Source organism: Platalea leucorodia (genome assembly GCF_965183815.1).
Source record: "Platalea leucorodia genome assembly, chromosome: 15".
NCBI lineage: Eukaryota > Metazoa > Chordata > Aves > Pelecaniformes > Threskiornithidae > Platalea > Platalea leucorodia.
The window spans coordinates 2736075-2753213 of record NC_138837.1 but is presented as its reverse complement, the minus strand read 5'-3'; the positions used below and the strand labels follow the sequence as shown (position 1 = coordinate 2753213).

General features: G+C 43.1%; 1 protein-coding gene across 1 annotated transcript; it reads right to left on the bottom strand.

The window, feature by feature from the left end:
* Positions 1-139: 139 nt before the first annotated feature.
* On the bottom strand, positions 140-16518 carry STOM (stomatin). The gene is made up of 7 exons (XM_082327836.1): positions 16400-16518; positions 9638-9741; positions 8703-8775; positions 7736-7818; positions 4718-4921; positions 4095-4229; positions 140-2210 (listed from the first exon to the last, which is right to left on the bottom strand). The coding sequence occupies exons 1-7, from the start codon at positions 16446-16448 to the stop codon at positions 2016-2018; spliced, it is 843 nt and encodes a 280-aa protein (XP_082183962.1). The 5' UTR covers positions 16449-16518; the 3' UTR covers positions 140-2015.
* Between the last annotated feature and the right edge of the window lie 621 nt (positions 16519-17139).

Below are 17139 nucleotides of genomic sequence, written 5' to 3'. Positions count from 1 at the left end.
TTACTAAGAAGAAAACATTAAGCAGAACCTGTAGATCCCGCATTTGAAGTTGCTCGAAACAAATACACCTTAGAAAACGAAACCTTCTTTGTGCCATCTGCTGCACGTGCACTTTTTACTAAATGGTTACAGAAATTATTTTTGGGGTTTTGGGATTCTTTTGCTTTCCCCTCGCCAGAATTATTAGCATTTAAGACCCTGGTAAATTAACAGTATTCTACTTTTTCAGAGAGTCACTCATTAGTAAACAGCGTGTTTTTTTATTCAGGCTGAGAGCAAAAAGTGTGCTCCTGGTGTCAACAAGAATTCACAGGGGTGCCCATCTACAGCAGCAACAGCGGGAGTTACAGAGTCACTCCTCTTCCCCAAGGATTACCCTCAAGCTGCGCAGTTGCTCTCTTTCCCACTTCAAGTGCATGAGCACAGTAACGCTAATTATTACATCTTCGTTAATCACCCTTCTCCCCCCTCCCCCAGCAGAAGTCAAGCTCAGGTTACATTAACCGAAGTACTGACAAACGCAGGCAGCGGGGTGCGTTGCTTTTATGAGGCAGAGGGAAAAAAAAAAAAAGTTCACAGCAAAGAGGCAGAGGAGAAACAGCACCAATTGGCTCAAGCCCTGACAGCGCCCGGGCACCTCTGCCTAGCAGCGACACAGGCACAGCGCAGCAGGCACAGTTAAACAGACCTTGCCCGTCCTAAAATACCGGTCGAGACAGAGCTGATTGTAGCAGAAAGGTGATAAAAAACAAGTCTGGAACTTTGTGCTGGCCAGTGCGAGAAGGGCACTTACATCCCTGCTCTGGGCTCCTCCTTTCATTGCCACCTCCCCTAATTAAAGACCAGATGCCAACCTCCGCGATGGTGGCAGCCTAAAGAGCCTCCCCCCACGCAGATGCTAATTCTTCTCCTTTTATCGGTAATGACATCTGCTGAACAGGTACAAGGTATGAATACAGTTTAACAGACTTGCAGCTCAAGCTACATGAACTGAAGATGAGATGCTTTTTTAAGTATGAGCCCTTAGCGTCACAACGAATACTACCGGTCTGCTCAGAAGCAGCACCAACAGGTAAATCCCTCATTTGTTAAAGCAGATATGTCAGCAGTACAGCATCTTCTGTTAAACACCCTCCCCTGGCTAACTACAGCGATCTTGCTTCCTAGAGAAGCAGGTTTTAGACCTGGATAAAATGCAGGACATGGTACTTCAGCTTTTTGAAATCATTTTTAAGAGAGACAGATAAAGGCAGACCCAACAACTTTTCAGTGCTTTAGAGCATACATCTGTACAGGCCTAACAACAGAACAGCCCGTCAGTGACTGCAAGCGTATTGTATCCATCGCTACGGCACGTCTATGCCCCTTCTGGGTGGCAGAACAGAGCTGGAGAGTTCCACCTCAGTAACGCTGGCTAACAGCTGCTGCCCGGGAGTGGGGGACTGGTTCAGGGAGTAGGAGCCTGATGTTCAGAAGCACCCAGGATCGTGTTCTCCTCCTGTATCAACTCCGTTACTTTTCCTCATGTAAGCTAGAGAACCGACCCACGTGACAGCCATCAGATGACTTCATTGCCTATAGCTACGCTCCAAGAGAATACGGTTAGGGCTGTTCCACTTCCCTTGCAGGGCTGCAGACCCATTTATTAAAAGGAATACTTCTCTTTCCAAATGTTGGATCATCTCATCTTCACCACATTTGGTTTTATGTACTATTTGAAAATGGGAAGTTAAGAGATTAAAGGTGTCCCATCATCCAGGAGAGCATGGATACATGCTTATTTAGGACAGCTGCTTGTACTCATTTTGAGAGGTTTACAATTTCAAATCATTTTGATTGTCCATATCCGCAAACGTTACATACAAGTTTTATAACGCACTCAGTGTAACAAAAGAGGTTCCTCAGCAAATTGACTTTGTTAACGCTGCCATAAGCTACAATACACAGGGAGCTCCGTGTTGCAAACATTCACTGTAGCAAAAAAGCCCACCCCAAACCCCCTCCTCCCACTCTACCTAGCGACTGGCACCTAGGAGGCCCTGCAGCATATTTATGGGCAATGGGAAGACGATGGTGGAATTCTTCTCCGCAGCAATGGTGGTCAAGGTCTGCAAGTAACGAAGCTGAAGAGCAGCAGGGGATTCTGTAATAACCATGGATGCCTCCTTCAGGGCCCTGGAAGCGTTCATTTCACCCTCGGCTGCAATTACCTGGGGAAGCAAAACAAATGAAATTGAATTCACCCTGGCACAGTAATAAACTAGGAATCTGTAGGATGCCTTCAGCCTTAAGTCACATCCCAAAGCCACTGCTCATCGCTCTGATCAGGCGACGTCCCCTCACCACGTCCTGTCACCGGTTCTGCCTTTTCTCTCGCTCGGACACAAGCGACTCCTGTCTGCTTTCAAGGCCCTGCGTGCCTGTGTTCCTCCCGTTCAGTGTCAGGCTGCCAGATCACAAAAGCTGGCACCGTGTCTTGAAAATGCAATGGGTGCACTTGTTCTATTTCCAAAAACTTCCTTTGTGCTTCTTTCAGCACTGTCTCTCAGAAACAGAAGGCACTCCCCACATATATCTGAAAATACCTTTTCCTTGAAGCTCTCTTGTCTCTACAAGGGCCTGACAGGTGAATGGCATGTTTCTTACTGGGGAAATATGGTTTTATTCCCTCATTCTTTTTAATTGTAAGCTCATTAGGGACAGATTTGTGGTCACGCATTTCTTTACAAGCAGGGCCCTTCTGCATTGGGACAATATAAATATTTTCTGAGTATTTGTACAGGACGGCGGGGCTGGAGGATGGCGCTCTTTCAACAGGCAAGTCATTGGCGAGGCAATTCATGTGCGTGTCAGCACAGGTAAGTGCATATTCCCCCACAGAGTTCCACTGCAAGGGCCCAATATTCTTTTAAACGTCAGAATAAATAATAATAAAAAAATAATCACAAAGTAATTAAGCTTCAAAAAAAATATGTAGAAGTTAATACTTGGAGCACTAATGTCGGCTTAAAGATCTTTTCCTAAGTGCACCACCAGCTTCACATTCAATAACTGCTAGCCCCAAAGTCAAATGCTAAACTGAATTTCATTAATTTCTCATGAAAATAAACCCCGAATTTTTTAATTAGAACCTAAAGATAGGTTAATGAAACTCCTAATTAATGGCAGATACGAAAATCAGTCATATATTTGTGCATAAAAATCACTCACGTGTGTGTATGAGATGAACATCGTAAGATCAGATGTAATTTTCATGGCATTAGATGAACTCTAGTAAACCCCCCTTTGCCAAGAGCAATTTTTAAGATTTAGAATGCAAGTTCCATTTTTCTAGGGGCAGGCAGCTCAAGAGACCACTAATACCTACCAGAAACCCTCGTTTATCAGCTTAGTCTACCAAAAAAGGGCTTTTTTGACACCTGGGGGTTTTGTTTGTTTGTTTTTTAACAACAGACTCTACAGTTGCATCTATGGAGGTCAAAATAAGTTTTCAAGACAGGATTAACAAACGACCAGAGGAGACAAATTGCAGGGCCCAGAACACTAAGGGAGAAAGCTAACTTGCCTAGTCCTAGCGAAGGGCAGCTCTAACTGCCCCCGAGGACTTCTACTCCAAACTTGACTGTTTAGTATCACCTTCTCCCACCTCAGAAGGGAATAAGATAGAACAGAGTAGTCATGACCAAACCGATCACCGGTCAGCTTAAGGGTGACAAAACCTGCTTTATTTCTCATATGAAGTAACAAACAGAAAACAAAGGACTTGCTTAAAATCAGGGCTAAACAGGAAACAGCTGGAAGTTTGTCTTCTAATTCACCGCAGGCTCCAGTTAATAACCTCAAAATTGTTCTGTTTATGATTTGTTCTTGGAGTGTGGTAAAAAATTGAGATTCTGCCTTTTTGAAGGAAATCTCACCTGCATGATCCAAGGTGAAACAGTGCAAGCACCCAGACCCAAACCCACAAAACCCCTGCCCTGCGCTCCCATTTGCCTCAACACAATCTGGCTGAAAATCTTCATCTTCTACATCACCACATTAAATTATTCATGGAAGGAAAAAAAAATTCCAGACCCCCATGTTGATGTTATTACCTTAGCTCTCGCCTCCCGGGCAGCTTCTGCTTCTGCAGCCATTGCTCTCTGCAGCTGGACAGGCAACTTCACATCCTTGATCTCCACACGTTCCACCTTAATGCCCCAATCATCTGTTGCCTCGTCAAGTGTGGCCTGTATAAGGCAGGACAATTAAGTTAAGCCATCTACCTGGCTGCAAACAAATGTCTGAATTGGAAGAATGACCAATAAACCAAACGAATTATCTTACAATTCTTGGACTTTAAGGGCATTAGTATTTATATTATGATTTGATAATTATAAAAGCTTAACTGTTGTAAACTAACAAAAAACCCCCCCGAGCTTGATTAATATACGGAAGGAATTCTGTGGCATAATTTCCTTCAACAGCAGAGTATTGCCGTAACGGCCCAGGGAAGCCCTCCTCTCCTGTATCCCCCCTGGTCCACCATTGCTTTAGTCACTCATTTTTATTATACAGAATGCCACCCCCATAGCTCTTGGCAGGGTTTTGCCTAAAGCTCCAAATCACAGCTTGGCTTATCACCTACAAGGTAAAATAAATCCTGACCTTTAAGTTATTGATGGGATTGCCGCTTAACTGATTGTCTGACGGATTGCTTAGGTAAAGCTGCTCATACCTGCATGCTGTGTGCGATTTCTTCACGATCGGAGAGAATCTGAGAAAGGTTCTTGGTCCCCAGAACATTCCTCAAAGTAGTCTGTGCTAAAAGACGGGTGGCTGAGTCAGCGTTCGTGATATTTGCTACAGCAAGGGTGGCATTCTGAACTCTGTAATAAACCACTCCGTCTACGTTAATTGTCACAGAGTCCTTGGTCAAGATCTAAAAAGCAATGGGGAAAGCACGTAGTAGTCAATAAATATACGGTTAATTATGATAATTACATTTTTTTTACTAGACAAACTCCTAGTTTTTCCAGGGTAAAGCAACTGTCTTGAAAACAAAAGGCCTTGTACACGTACGCTGCACGGGAGCATGTCTATGTACAGATGCACAAACCTTCCAGTATAGCTCTGCGAAGCTAAGACTAAATATGGGATTAGAACACTTCTCATTGAAAAATAGATTCCAATAGCTTTGCCATAATGTTATTTCTAACTCACTTCTTCAAATTCACAGAGGGATCTGCAACTGATGCAAGTGACAGGAAAAAAGAACTCAGAAGTAATTTACACCGAAATACACATGCTCTTTCCCCTGGGAAACTTTAACGTGTGATTCTGAAACTAGCAACGTATCGTAGCCAGGTAGGTCCCCCCGCTACGTTTCAGTGAGGCTTATACTAACAGATGTGCAAGAGGCAGATTGGCTGTACCGGAACGCAGAAGGTACGCACAACGAAGGACCGAGGTAACAGAAAAGGCTCCAAGAACATTAGCACTCGAAGTTATTTTGTTTAAATGCGGAGATGGGGATATGGGAGCACTACATTCAAAAGGGGTTAAAGCACTCCAGTTAGAAGCACACTGGAAACATTTATGGGAGTGGCTCACTTCATGTTTCTGTGCAAAGAAAAAAGGCTAATAATGAGTGTCACTGCAAACACAGGACACATCAGATTTTTCACTTGTATTTAATGTCAGTCACAAGACTATTGATTGAGCAAGACATAACCCTGCAGGTGTGTCAGTTTATAAAACACGGGCAAAAGCAGGGGAGGGAGGAGGGAGTGTTTCAGCGGCACTTTCAAAGAAATGCCACAAATGAGGGTTTCCCATAGCGCAGGTGTGGCTGCAGCTGAAGGCAGTTCTCAATTACTGCTTACTCCGTAACACAGGAACGGCCAACGCTAGAGACTCCAGCACGGCAGTGGCTGTGGAAGTTACTGTGTAGAATGGTAGAAACTTTGTAAGAAAGAATGTCAGTGTATAATGACGCTTAGAGAAACTGAAAGCCATGCCCATGACGCATTTTAGAAAAACCTGGAAGGTTTCACTGACGTATGTTTAGCTACCTAGAAAAGTGGTTTTGCCTGTCCCAACGGCCTGATGTATTTCAGCTGCATGGGTATCAGCCTCACCTCAACATTTCATTAGAAATCTCTCTGTTATTATCCAGCAGTTCATGGTCCTTCTTGGAGGTACTTCCGATTGAAATGCCACCTCGTGCTGCTAAATGAGAACGTGGTGATTTCTAGGCAAGTTGCAGAGGAAATCCCATTTGTGAACGTCCTCAGAGCTTGATGCAAAGTGACATACTGACTTTAACACTTGTATGCTAAGCAAAGGATGTACTTGCAAAGATAAAGGCAGATATTCTTGACGGTTTAGAAGAGGGTACACCAGAAAGAAGCATTAATGTTAATTATATTTGAAAGTTAAGTTAAAAGGAGATTGAAATATGCCGCACGACCACGAGAAGAGGTGTCACAATTCCATAGTAGACAATTACTACTATGTTATTTCACAAGAGAGAGGGACATGCGAGTTACTTAACCTTCAAGACTTACCTGCTCTGTCCTTCCCTACACTACCTATTTTAGCAGGCTTTTCATAATAGCGCAAGATAAACAAAGAACGAGTAGCATGCACAGAAATCGTGTTGTACAACTAAAAATATATTTCTGCTTTTACCTACGGAACACAAAGCAACCTAAATCCATAAGCATAATTTAATCAAGTCAAAAGAAAAACTGTAGAACTGATGGCTTCGCTAATGGCACATCAGCAGCTGCAAGCCCATTTTGCCTGCCCGTGATTAGGTTTCTACCAATTACCCTTTGGAGTGTACCACAACAGTTGCCGTTTGTCTAAATCTACAACTAATGATGAGCAATAAACCCACTAGCAAGTATGACAGGAAACAGATGCCCCAGACAGGTTGCATCAAGCATCTTTGTCTTGCAAAATACACCAGATACATGAGGGATACAGTTATAATCGCCAATATACAATTGTCCACCAACTTATTTTCAGAGGGCTAGTTGTTTTTTATTCTTTTGTTATCCATTGTGTGTGTTGGCATCACTGAGTTTGGCTAGCTTAGTGCTGTGGAGAGATTCTGCTGAAAAATTAAGACGTCCAAGAAAAAACAGACTAGAAATAAAAGGTAATTTTTTTTGTTCTTTAGGACCTTCAAACTGAAAGACATCAGATGACATTAGGTGCGGTACACCTTCGTAACGTTCCTGTGCATAGCAGGACGCAGAAGCAACACGTACACAAAACCCACGTAAGGGAGCAGACCATTACCCCGAGTTGCTATTAACAGCATCTGATGTACATAATAATTTCATCCCATTATTTTAGCTAGTTTATACATCTAGATAAATTGGCATAGGAAAGATCACTGCTGCTTCTGGAAATCTTCCAGATTTCACAGAAACCACTAGAGAATGTTGCGTGAGGTCCAGCAGTCTTCATTCCAAGCCCCTCCCATTCCAGCTCTTAGGCAGTAGTAAGTTATCTTATTTGGTCCTTAGAGGACGGCATAATTTGTTTTCTTTCAGCAATCTTCTCTTACTGAATGCTGTTACTAAAGGATATATGTATTCTTCACAATACATTGAACCCGTACAAGAAATCTGCATTAAAACTACATGCTACCCCATACCGAGATTGGAAAAGGAAAAAGAAAGTCAAAGTGCAAAAAATTCTGCAAACGCTTTAGCAGATACAAAGGCAAGTGCAAACTCACCTCTTGGGGAGGAATATCAAAAGAGATGGTCCTCATATCAACTTTGATGAAGCTGTCTGTGCAGGGCAGGACAAAAAACAAACCTGTACAAAAAAATCCATTCAAGAAGATGTGAAAATGGGTCATTAAAACATGAAACTTGCTACTGAAATAAGCTTAAATCCAACCACTGTAGCTGTATAGCCCTCTTTGTAACGAGCCCAGCAGCATGTTTGTTAGTTAATGGCTTTCAAACCAGGATAAGATTTTCAAAAAAATATGCTGAGAAACTTCAATTGATTCAGGTCTAACTTACTTAGAGATCTTTAACATTTGGAAAAAAAAAAAACAGAACTGGTAACAGCGACTTTCGAAAATTTGTCCCACGTGGTTACACGTGGGGCCTAATTCTGGCAAGCAGAAACCATCAACCTCCTTTTGTGCTAGTGGATCACTGTAATTCTTCAACTTTACAGCAATGTGGAAGTCTTGCAAAATCTGGATGAAAATGAAAGAAGAAGCTATCGCCCCTCTCTGTCACTTTGAGCAGCAGGAGCAACAGCTGAAAAGAACATTCTTTCAGATCTCATCAGAATTTCTAATACACACAGGAAACTTTTCAAAACTATTAAATAATTTAATTGCTTCTATTTCTTTTGAAGAACATCAGGGCTTTCAGACCATTTGGGTTTTAACTGACATACTAAATTTCTTTTTTAAAATGGCACATTTGATGCCATTGTTCCTCCCTTTACATTCCGTGCTTTGGATTCTGCCTGAAGACCACGCATTAACTAAGGAGATCTGTGTAAGGCTCGCAGATAATTAGTTTACTGTCTCCTCCATATATAGTAACATATCCTCTTACTGGAAGTTACAAAATTCTTGAGAAATCCATTCGCCAGTCTAGTGCAACGTCTCCAGACAGCTATTATTTTGCCGATGATTTAATTAGAACAAATATTAAGAGTGCTCTTCCAGGACATACCTGGTCCCTTTGCTCCCCCTTTTAAGATGCGTCCAAGTCTGAATATGATGGCTCGCTCGTATTCCTTTATAATCTGTAATAAATAGGTGGATGTCATGCAAGGGCTTCCAGAAGCCATGTGATGGATTCCAAACAATGTATACGCTAGTCTAAGACGGTCTTAAGTCTCAAATGTAACATACGTTACATTTCATCTCTATACTGGCTGCTTTTGAGAATTTTAGCCTAAGCTTTATTGTCAAAAAGCAAACAGCAAAAAGAACAATCAGGACAATATTCCACAAGAAATATTCTGCAGGCTGTGGCACCATCTATCAAGAGCGGAAGCGACAGCACGTTGTCGGGGCAGGACCGAGCACTAGAAGCAGCCATCAGGAATATCCTGGCAACAGCAAAACAAAGTGCAGCATCTGTGACCCAGCAGAGGTTTTTCCAGCTCTAATTCTGATGCGGTTTATTGGCCAAAACAAAGCAGGAGTTGTTTCCTCCAGTCTGGAAACTGAAAACATCAAGCTCAAATCTCTAAGAATCTGTCACATACAGCCACATATATGTACATACTTATATATTTATATTTACATACTTCATATTTATACACATACATATATAGGGAGAGATCTCCTTAGACAGAAAAAAAAAATGAAAATATCAGTCCTCCAAACTAGCTTATATGCTAATGACAACTGGGTAGATGTGGTAAAGGTGTCAATGCAAAAATCATTTTGACTAAATCCTGTGATCGCACTTTTCTTTTTGAAGAGTAACGCACTGAAATGTCGGGGTCTGCTATATACTGTCTGTTATAGTTCACAAAAGAACAGGGTTAGATTAATTTGTGTTTAAAACAAATTAATAAAGTAGATAACATTAATAACCACTAGGAAGCATCTGCATTGCTTAAAGTTTTAACGTAACTTAGCAGTGAACAATTTTACCTTTATGCACATCCAGATTGATATAGGAAATGTAATAATAGTGAAAAAAAGTGAAGTGATCACCAGGATCCATCCACACAAACCAAGGCCAGTATCAACGCTATCTGCAAGAAAAGAGCAGACATTTTCAGATTTTTAAAACCAAAAGTGCCTCTTAAAGAAAGCGCCTACCACTGGATATTTATGTTGAATATTCCTTGAGATAAGCCACTGTTAGCACTACTCCTCTGGCCAAACTCATTAGGTTTAGATTGGAAGTCAAATCAAAAGCCAAATTCTGCTTTCATTTTCGCTAGTCTCTAGAGGTTGCACAAGATAGCTGAGGGCAGAATGCGGTCCAAGTAACATTTATGCAGAGTTAAGGGTGCTAACATTTAAGTATAGACTCTCAGATGCCTCCCTCTTCCCCAGTTTTCTCTAGCAGAATGACCAACAGGCAGCAGTAGAAATCCTGTTCTTTTATTGTCTAAGGAAGTCAGAGCAACACTTGCTTAATGAGTGAAATGCCAACACCCCATGGCCTATCAGCTCCAGCGACAGGACAGTTAGAATTTGGTTTATGTTCCAGCTGTCATAGGTGCAGATCTAAGGCCACCCTTCTCAGAACTGCTGTATCTAGGACGCGGGATAAGATGCAGTGCAAGATTAGCTGGACATGAAATAAAGTCTCTAAAACATTTCCTGGCCGAAGACTCCCTGTGCTTAGGAAACAAACACGAGAGTTCTCTGTCATGAAACCCTGCCAGCTGAGACTCCTATCAGGCTGCCAGGAGCCCACTGCCAAGTGGGGACATCCCAGGGTGGAACCGAGCACTCGCAACCATCGCGCTCCGACTGTGGAGATACCGAAATTCATCTTTCTCGCTTCATCCTTTAAAAAGCCAAAAGTACGAAATGCCAAGAAGCACCCACAAAGCTTAGAAGATCACAATTCTCACATTTAGATCAAAGAATGTTGCTTCAGGACCACGCTTCCTGATCTTGCTGAACTGTAAATACCCCCTTACAGTGCTGCAAATGTGCAAACGTTACCCTAACTTGATCCATGCCACTAATACTTACAGGACTGGAGTCTTGTTATCTAATGGACTGCATTCAGCAGCTTGCTTAGAAAGAAATTGCATTAAAGAATCTAGAAGTTTTAGTCTAGTTCTACCTGGAATTATATAATGAATTGTTTTCTGTATTCACCAAACACAATCACAATTCAATTTGTACAACAAAACTGGCCAGTTATAAGAAGTAAGTCTCCAAGCCTCCACCCTAACAGATATTTAAGTAGAACCCATTTTATTATAAAGCAAAATCTTGATTTTGAAAAATATCCATTGATTTTAACAACTCCAGAGAAGCATTTTGTTGTGCCCACAACTGAACTCTGCAGTGTATGCCTTGGATAAAGAGGGAAGTGAGACAGATCAGTCACTAGATATCACTAACCTTGAAAGTACATAATAGCAAATAATAGTATATACTTCGCAAATTTAGATCTGCAATATTTGACTAAAAACACAGAAGTCAGCAAAATAACTGGGAACCAATAATGAAGTTTCCAGTCCTCTTTTTCACTGACTGTGGGTCTTAGAGCTACTCCTAGCCTTTCAAGTAAGATGGAATATGGAGGTGGTGGAGAATAGGAAGTTTTTGTCTCACACAGTATCTTGAACTTCACGAAGTTACTCAAAGCTTCTGGGGCCAGTTGGCTATCTTATCTATAATTCATATCCCTGTCACACGCCAGTATAACCACCCTCAAGGACGTGTCGTATCATGCGTCATTTTAAAGTTCCTCGCTGGAAAGTTACCTAAAGATATTCCCCCACAGGTTTATTACTACGTAGTGGAAATACCAGATTAAAGGAGTAATTTCCAGGCCTTCTGTGAAAGTCAAGGAAATGCATTACCTACACCTATCAGTATTAAGCAGCTGTCAGCATTAAGCGACACCTGTAAACTCATTAGTGAAGGGAACATTACCTTTCATTTAGCAACAAGGTATTAGTCAGCCTACAACCATAAAAAGTATTTACAATCTACACTGATAGGGAGGAGAAGTTTCCCTCTCTCTTTTACTTAATAACTTTTATAAGCCTAAAGGAGCTGAGGATCCTGCTTCAGTTCTACTCTACAGTTTAACATCAAGTCTTCACCACCAACCACCCACCTGCTCTTACCAGAACTACAGCATGGAAAAAACCAAAATTACCCATTTGCTTCCCTGTCAAACATGAAGGCAGAAGTCACAACTCTAATGTAAAATTTCAAGATTAAGCGCACACTTTATTTAGCAACAACGACTGTCCCATCGTGTGGTGCATTTCACGATACAAAAAGCAAGAGAGATGCTGCCTTGTGAAAAACTATATGAAATACAAGAAACATGACTGGCATCTGTGGAATGAGCTTTCTTATTGCAATTTTTGAACATCTCATTCATGGGACTTGGATAGCTTCACCAATAGGCCACTCTTGCCAGAATTCTCAGTCAGGGTCATTGATACTGGATTCAAAATAGCACCTGGTTCGACAGCACTGAAATGAGGATGACAGAGACGGTGCAGGTGTAACACAGACCGAGATGCACCTCTCGCAGATGATGCATCTCCCTGCCCACCGAACGTGCTGAAAATAAAGAAGACTTTACACCACACTAAGTGCTGGCTACAGCAGACCGCCTCCCAGCCCTCCTTCACCCATCACATATGTGAGCCTTTTAACAGAGACAAAACATCTCTTTGTTTTTGGCAGGCAGCGTCGAAGAGATGTTCTTGTCGCTAACTCCCCACAAAACAACTAGCGAACTACTGAAAACAGACTTTCAGCCTATTTTGTGATCCAGAGACAAAGAAAGAATAAAAAGTTTGTCTTTTATTTCTTAGCTGCATCTGCAACATTCAAGACTACCTAAAGAGAACTAGAATAAGAAATAAGGAAAAATGGGTTTGTAGTGAGAGTTCTGCCTGGGAACTGTAGAGAACTGGGTTTTGCTTCTCCCTAAGGCAGACTCCTCGCGTGACATTTCTGATACCATTATGGAATGAAACTCAAAAAGGAGAAATGCCATTTACTCCTCGCAAAGTAAAAAAAGAAAACCAACAAAACCAAAACCTTGTTCATACAACAGATGCATGGTCATTAACAATAATTGCTGGGAATATATATTTAAATATTAATATACTGTAATGTATGCAGCTGCTGAAAAAGCAATGAGAAAAACAATGTAATGGCTTCAAAAAACAGATGCCACCAAAAACTCAGATGATGTTAAAAACACACAGAATACGCTGCATTTTCTCCATTGCTGTTGCTGTTGGGAGCTGTCCCTCATTTTAAGGCGCCGTGACTTGCAGAGCCAAGGCCTAGAAAATATAATCATGAAAGAAAAAGACAAATCGATGATTGTATTATAGCTGTTACTATTAATCATAGAACTGTTAGCAATCATAGGAATAATTTATACTGAGAAATAATATTCTTTAATGATGAAAACATCGACTCAGTTTCAACTATCCTCTGTTGGCCGTGAAAAGATGCTCAAAGCCCAGCTTACACCAGAACACGCCCAACTCCACCATCTCTAACCATTCCACTGGAATTTTCTTGTAAGTTAAAAAACAGACAAGCCCACAACTTGAATTTACAGCAGGCTGTCGGTATGCAAATCAAGGCAACCAAAGATACAAAAATTCTTGAGCAACTTTGCAACTTGAAGGCTCCTGCACCGTAGCACAACGGCTTCTTTAGCACGCCTGCTTAACTTCTCATGTGACCTTTATTATTTTTAAATACATATATATATTTAAAAAGAAAAACCTATTCATATTTCCTAGTTTATTTCCTTTCCTTGTGGGAAGACAATGTTTGTTTTCTTACAAGATGGACCTCCACCCATCTTGTTCCTCCATCAACTCACTCATCCTCTATGTCACTGCCTGCCATATGCACACGCAGCGATGCCAGATACATCATGGCTTTGGATCATTTAACATAAACAGACAAAAGGAATCCCTTCAGGTCTGGAGATCCAGCATTCACATAATTTTCTAACAACTAGACTAAAAAGAATGGGGAAAACACGCCCTGGAACTAATTTAATTAATTAAAAGTCAAACTACTTACAAAATATGGGTGCTGCAGATTCACCCAATGCTACCATTAACATTCAAAGTCCGTGCTCCAGAAATGGTACCCTCTTTTAGATATGTAGACATATTTTTCTTTCTTCCTTAAAAGGTTTTAAAGCTTCAAGTTTATTTCAAATAGAGTTTAGCGAATTGCAAACTATACCATTCCAAGGGATTAAACACAGAGATACCAGGTATCGCCTAGGCCTCTGATTAAAAGCAAAACCTGGTTCTGATCTCAAGCAACTCACAACTATCATCATTTTCTCTTAGAAACAGTGTAGAGTTTAGGATTTTTTGAGCAGATAGATATATGCAACTAGTTGTTGGAATAATACACTAAAGGCAGCATATGTGGAACAAAATTTATTTTTTTTTCCATAACAGTGAGAGATTTTAAATTTGCAAAGAAATTTTCAGTCTGAAAAAGTACATTTGAACTAGCCATACCAATACAGGAACATGAGCTATAAAAACCAGAAAGCCTAAAAATAAATCAAAGGTACTTGAAAATAAGTAGTATTAGTGTTCTTTTATTAAATACAAATGTTTAATAACCTCTCTTCTCAACTTCAGCTATCATGAATAGCTATGATTTAAAAGCAGCTACTGACAGAAGAGTCGCAAGGCTGAATTAGAAGTCAGTCGGGAAGCAGTTCTCCATGCTGCAGATGCTGATGAGGCACCCACAGCAGGAAAGGCGGTTTTTTAACTTGCAGTAACTCCAGCTACTCAACTTCGGTTCTCTCCTGCTTGATTTTCTCAAGTGCCGAACCCTCTGTCATATACCCCCGCAGCTTCAGTTCAACCACTTGCGATATTCTTGCTCTTTTATTATCAAGGTATTAAAAACTCACACGTGGAATTTAATCAGAAGAATCTTATTTGTGGACAGTCTGCAATAGATTACGTACCTCCTTAAGAAATAAACTACAAGGAGGAAGAATATTAGAAAAAAAAATTAATTGAATCAGCTTTTGATCCCTTTAAGGCTGGCTGGAACAGTTACCGCCACTTTAGCAAGAAATTATCACTTTGATCATCAAACAGTATTAATTTATAATAAACTCTTAGCGCTGGAGGCTGAGATGGAAAGGGGAAGTTCTTATTACCGCTTGAGGTGTGGCATATGCTTCATTTGTCATTTAGTTCCTTCTGGAAAGACTACACAATCTGAACAAGCAGATCACTGTCAAATTGCGAAAACGTGCGGGACTCCGAGGTACCGTGAGAGGAAGGGACCTTCCCCCACAACCAGGCAAAGCATTTCACATGGGAAACAGCCAAAATCGTTACATCTAATAACCAAATTTATGTCCAATGCCCTTAACTCCATCGATACTTTATTATGACAAAAATAATTGGTAGCCAGCTTTAGCCTCCAAAACAACACATCACACAGTAACTACAGAAGAAACCACCTCAGTAGCACGTAAAGTGAAAGGCCTGCCGAGCCCCAGACAAGGTTAGCATCAGGGTAATTGGGTATGAATAACTAACGTACTTACAGAATGAAATGTAGATCCTCTCCAAGGATACAGGAACTAGCATGTGCCATAAGGCACGGGGCCCAAATAGATCTACAGTTATTTATATACAACAACTCAGATTACCTAGCCAAAGCCTTCGTATATAAAGCCATCTTATAAATACATTTCCTTCTCCGGTTGCAAATGACAAAAACATAAAACAAATCATGACTTTTCTGTAGCCTGTTGCTGAACAACAGCAGGTAACGGCAAAACGCTCCAGCTTCCAGGCCAGAAACTTAGTGGTGTTATTTTAGTGCCTCATCTCCAAAACTTCGTGACCCGGGTTACACTCCCCGAAAGGCCAAAACCCACTAGAATAATGATACCGAGAAGTAAAAATTAACTACAGCTCCACTGCCCCACCTGAGGAAACAGAATTGACTTTTATCACTTCCTCCAGGCACACCTGTGGAAGGCTTTGCTCCAGTGAAAAGCGCTAGTGGTGGCAACAACCAGTCCCCAAATTCTTTTTGTGCTCGTTTACTGGTGCGGTGCCTCGGGGATTAAACCTGTTGACTCCGCTCTTCATTATCTGTTTAGCCTTCCCCTTAGCAACCCCAGTTACCGTACGGGAAAACAAAACGCACCAAAAAAAACCCCAAGTTACGCAACTGGGGCCGACTCTGGGCGATGCTCTTCTGCCTCCCCGTGCTCTGTTCCTAAAGCGATGGGAAGCGCGGAACTGCGGCACCGCTGGGCGACACCGCAGCCCGGGCCCCGTCCCGCCGCCCGCCGGGGAAGGCGCCGAGGGGCCGGGGGGGCCCGGGCTGCGCTGGGGCCCCGGGGGGGCCGCTCCGCTCGGGGGGGGGGGCGCGGCCTCGGCGGGGCCCGCGGAGCTGCTGGGGGCTGAGGAAAGCGGGAGGCTGCCCGGGAGGCGAGACGGAACCGCTCCTCGCTCCTTCTGCGGGAATAACTTTGGTGAAGGATCTGCAAACTTTCCTCAGCGACTAAATAAAGTAATAACTGAAACCGAAACAGAAAACCGGAGAGCGACGGGAAGGCGCCCCGGGCTCGGAGCCGGCAGGGAGCGACGGGCGGAGGGGCCGTGCCCCGCTGCCCCTTGGGGACAGCCCCGCTCCCTCCCCGCTCCCCCCCACCGGGGTTACCTTGCGCCCGACGGGGTTTAGACGCCATCCCCGCTTCGTGGTCTGCCATGGCCGCCGCCGTCCCCTCAGCGCCGCCGCCGCCGTCCCCTCCGCTGCTGCCGCCGCCGAGCCCCAGCTGCCCCGAGCCCGCGCGCCCGCCCCGCCCTGCCGCGAGGGGCGGCGAAGGGTGGAGCCGCGCGCTGGGTGCCCGCCTGCCGCCGCCCGCTGCGGAGCCGAGGCGGCCTGAGGGGAGGCGGGGGGGCGGCCGGGGCGGCCGTCAGCCCCCCCCCGGCGGCAGGGCTGGGGTGGCCAGGGACGGGCGGCAGCTGGGAAGCGGCCGTGGGAAGCAGGCAGGGAGCGGAGCGGGCCGGGCCGGGCCGGGCGGGCAGCGGAACGGCTGAGGTGAGCCGCCCCTCAGCCCGGGGAGCTTCAGCCCCTCGCCCGGGGAGCGGCAAGGAAAGTTCGAGCTGCGCCCTGGCCGCAGGCGTAGTTGAAGGTACACATGAAAGATGATGGCTTTTAATGGGTGAGGTATGGTCTCACGTAAAAGAATGAATAAGCAGCAGCTTTCAAACTGATACATTTTACCTTTTAACCACTCCATGTAAGGAGTAATATGCTAATGCACGCCATATTTCTTTCTGTGATCATGCTGAAGTATGTGTCCAAAATGAGAAGGGAATTAAAACAATCCTGAAGAAAAAAAAACTGCTTTTCAAAAATTCCCCTCAAGCTTCAGGTATTACTGCTTTTTTTCCTGG

Bases quoted from the DNA above. Each gene is read 5' to 3' on its own strand.
- STOM (XM_082327836.1), bottom strand. From the start codon at position 16,448: ATGGCAGACCACGAAGCGGGGATGGCGTCTAAACCCCGTCGGGCGCAA. The intron at 9,742-16,399 runs GTAACCCCGGTG...CTTTTCTTGCAG, and splicing joins TAAACCCCGTCGGGCGCAAG to ATAGCGTTGATACTGGCCTT. The intron at 4,922-7,735 runs GTGAGTTTGCAC...ATTGCTTTTTAG, and splicing joins TTGATATTCCTCCCCAAGAG to ATCTTGACCAAGGACTCTGT.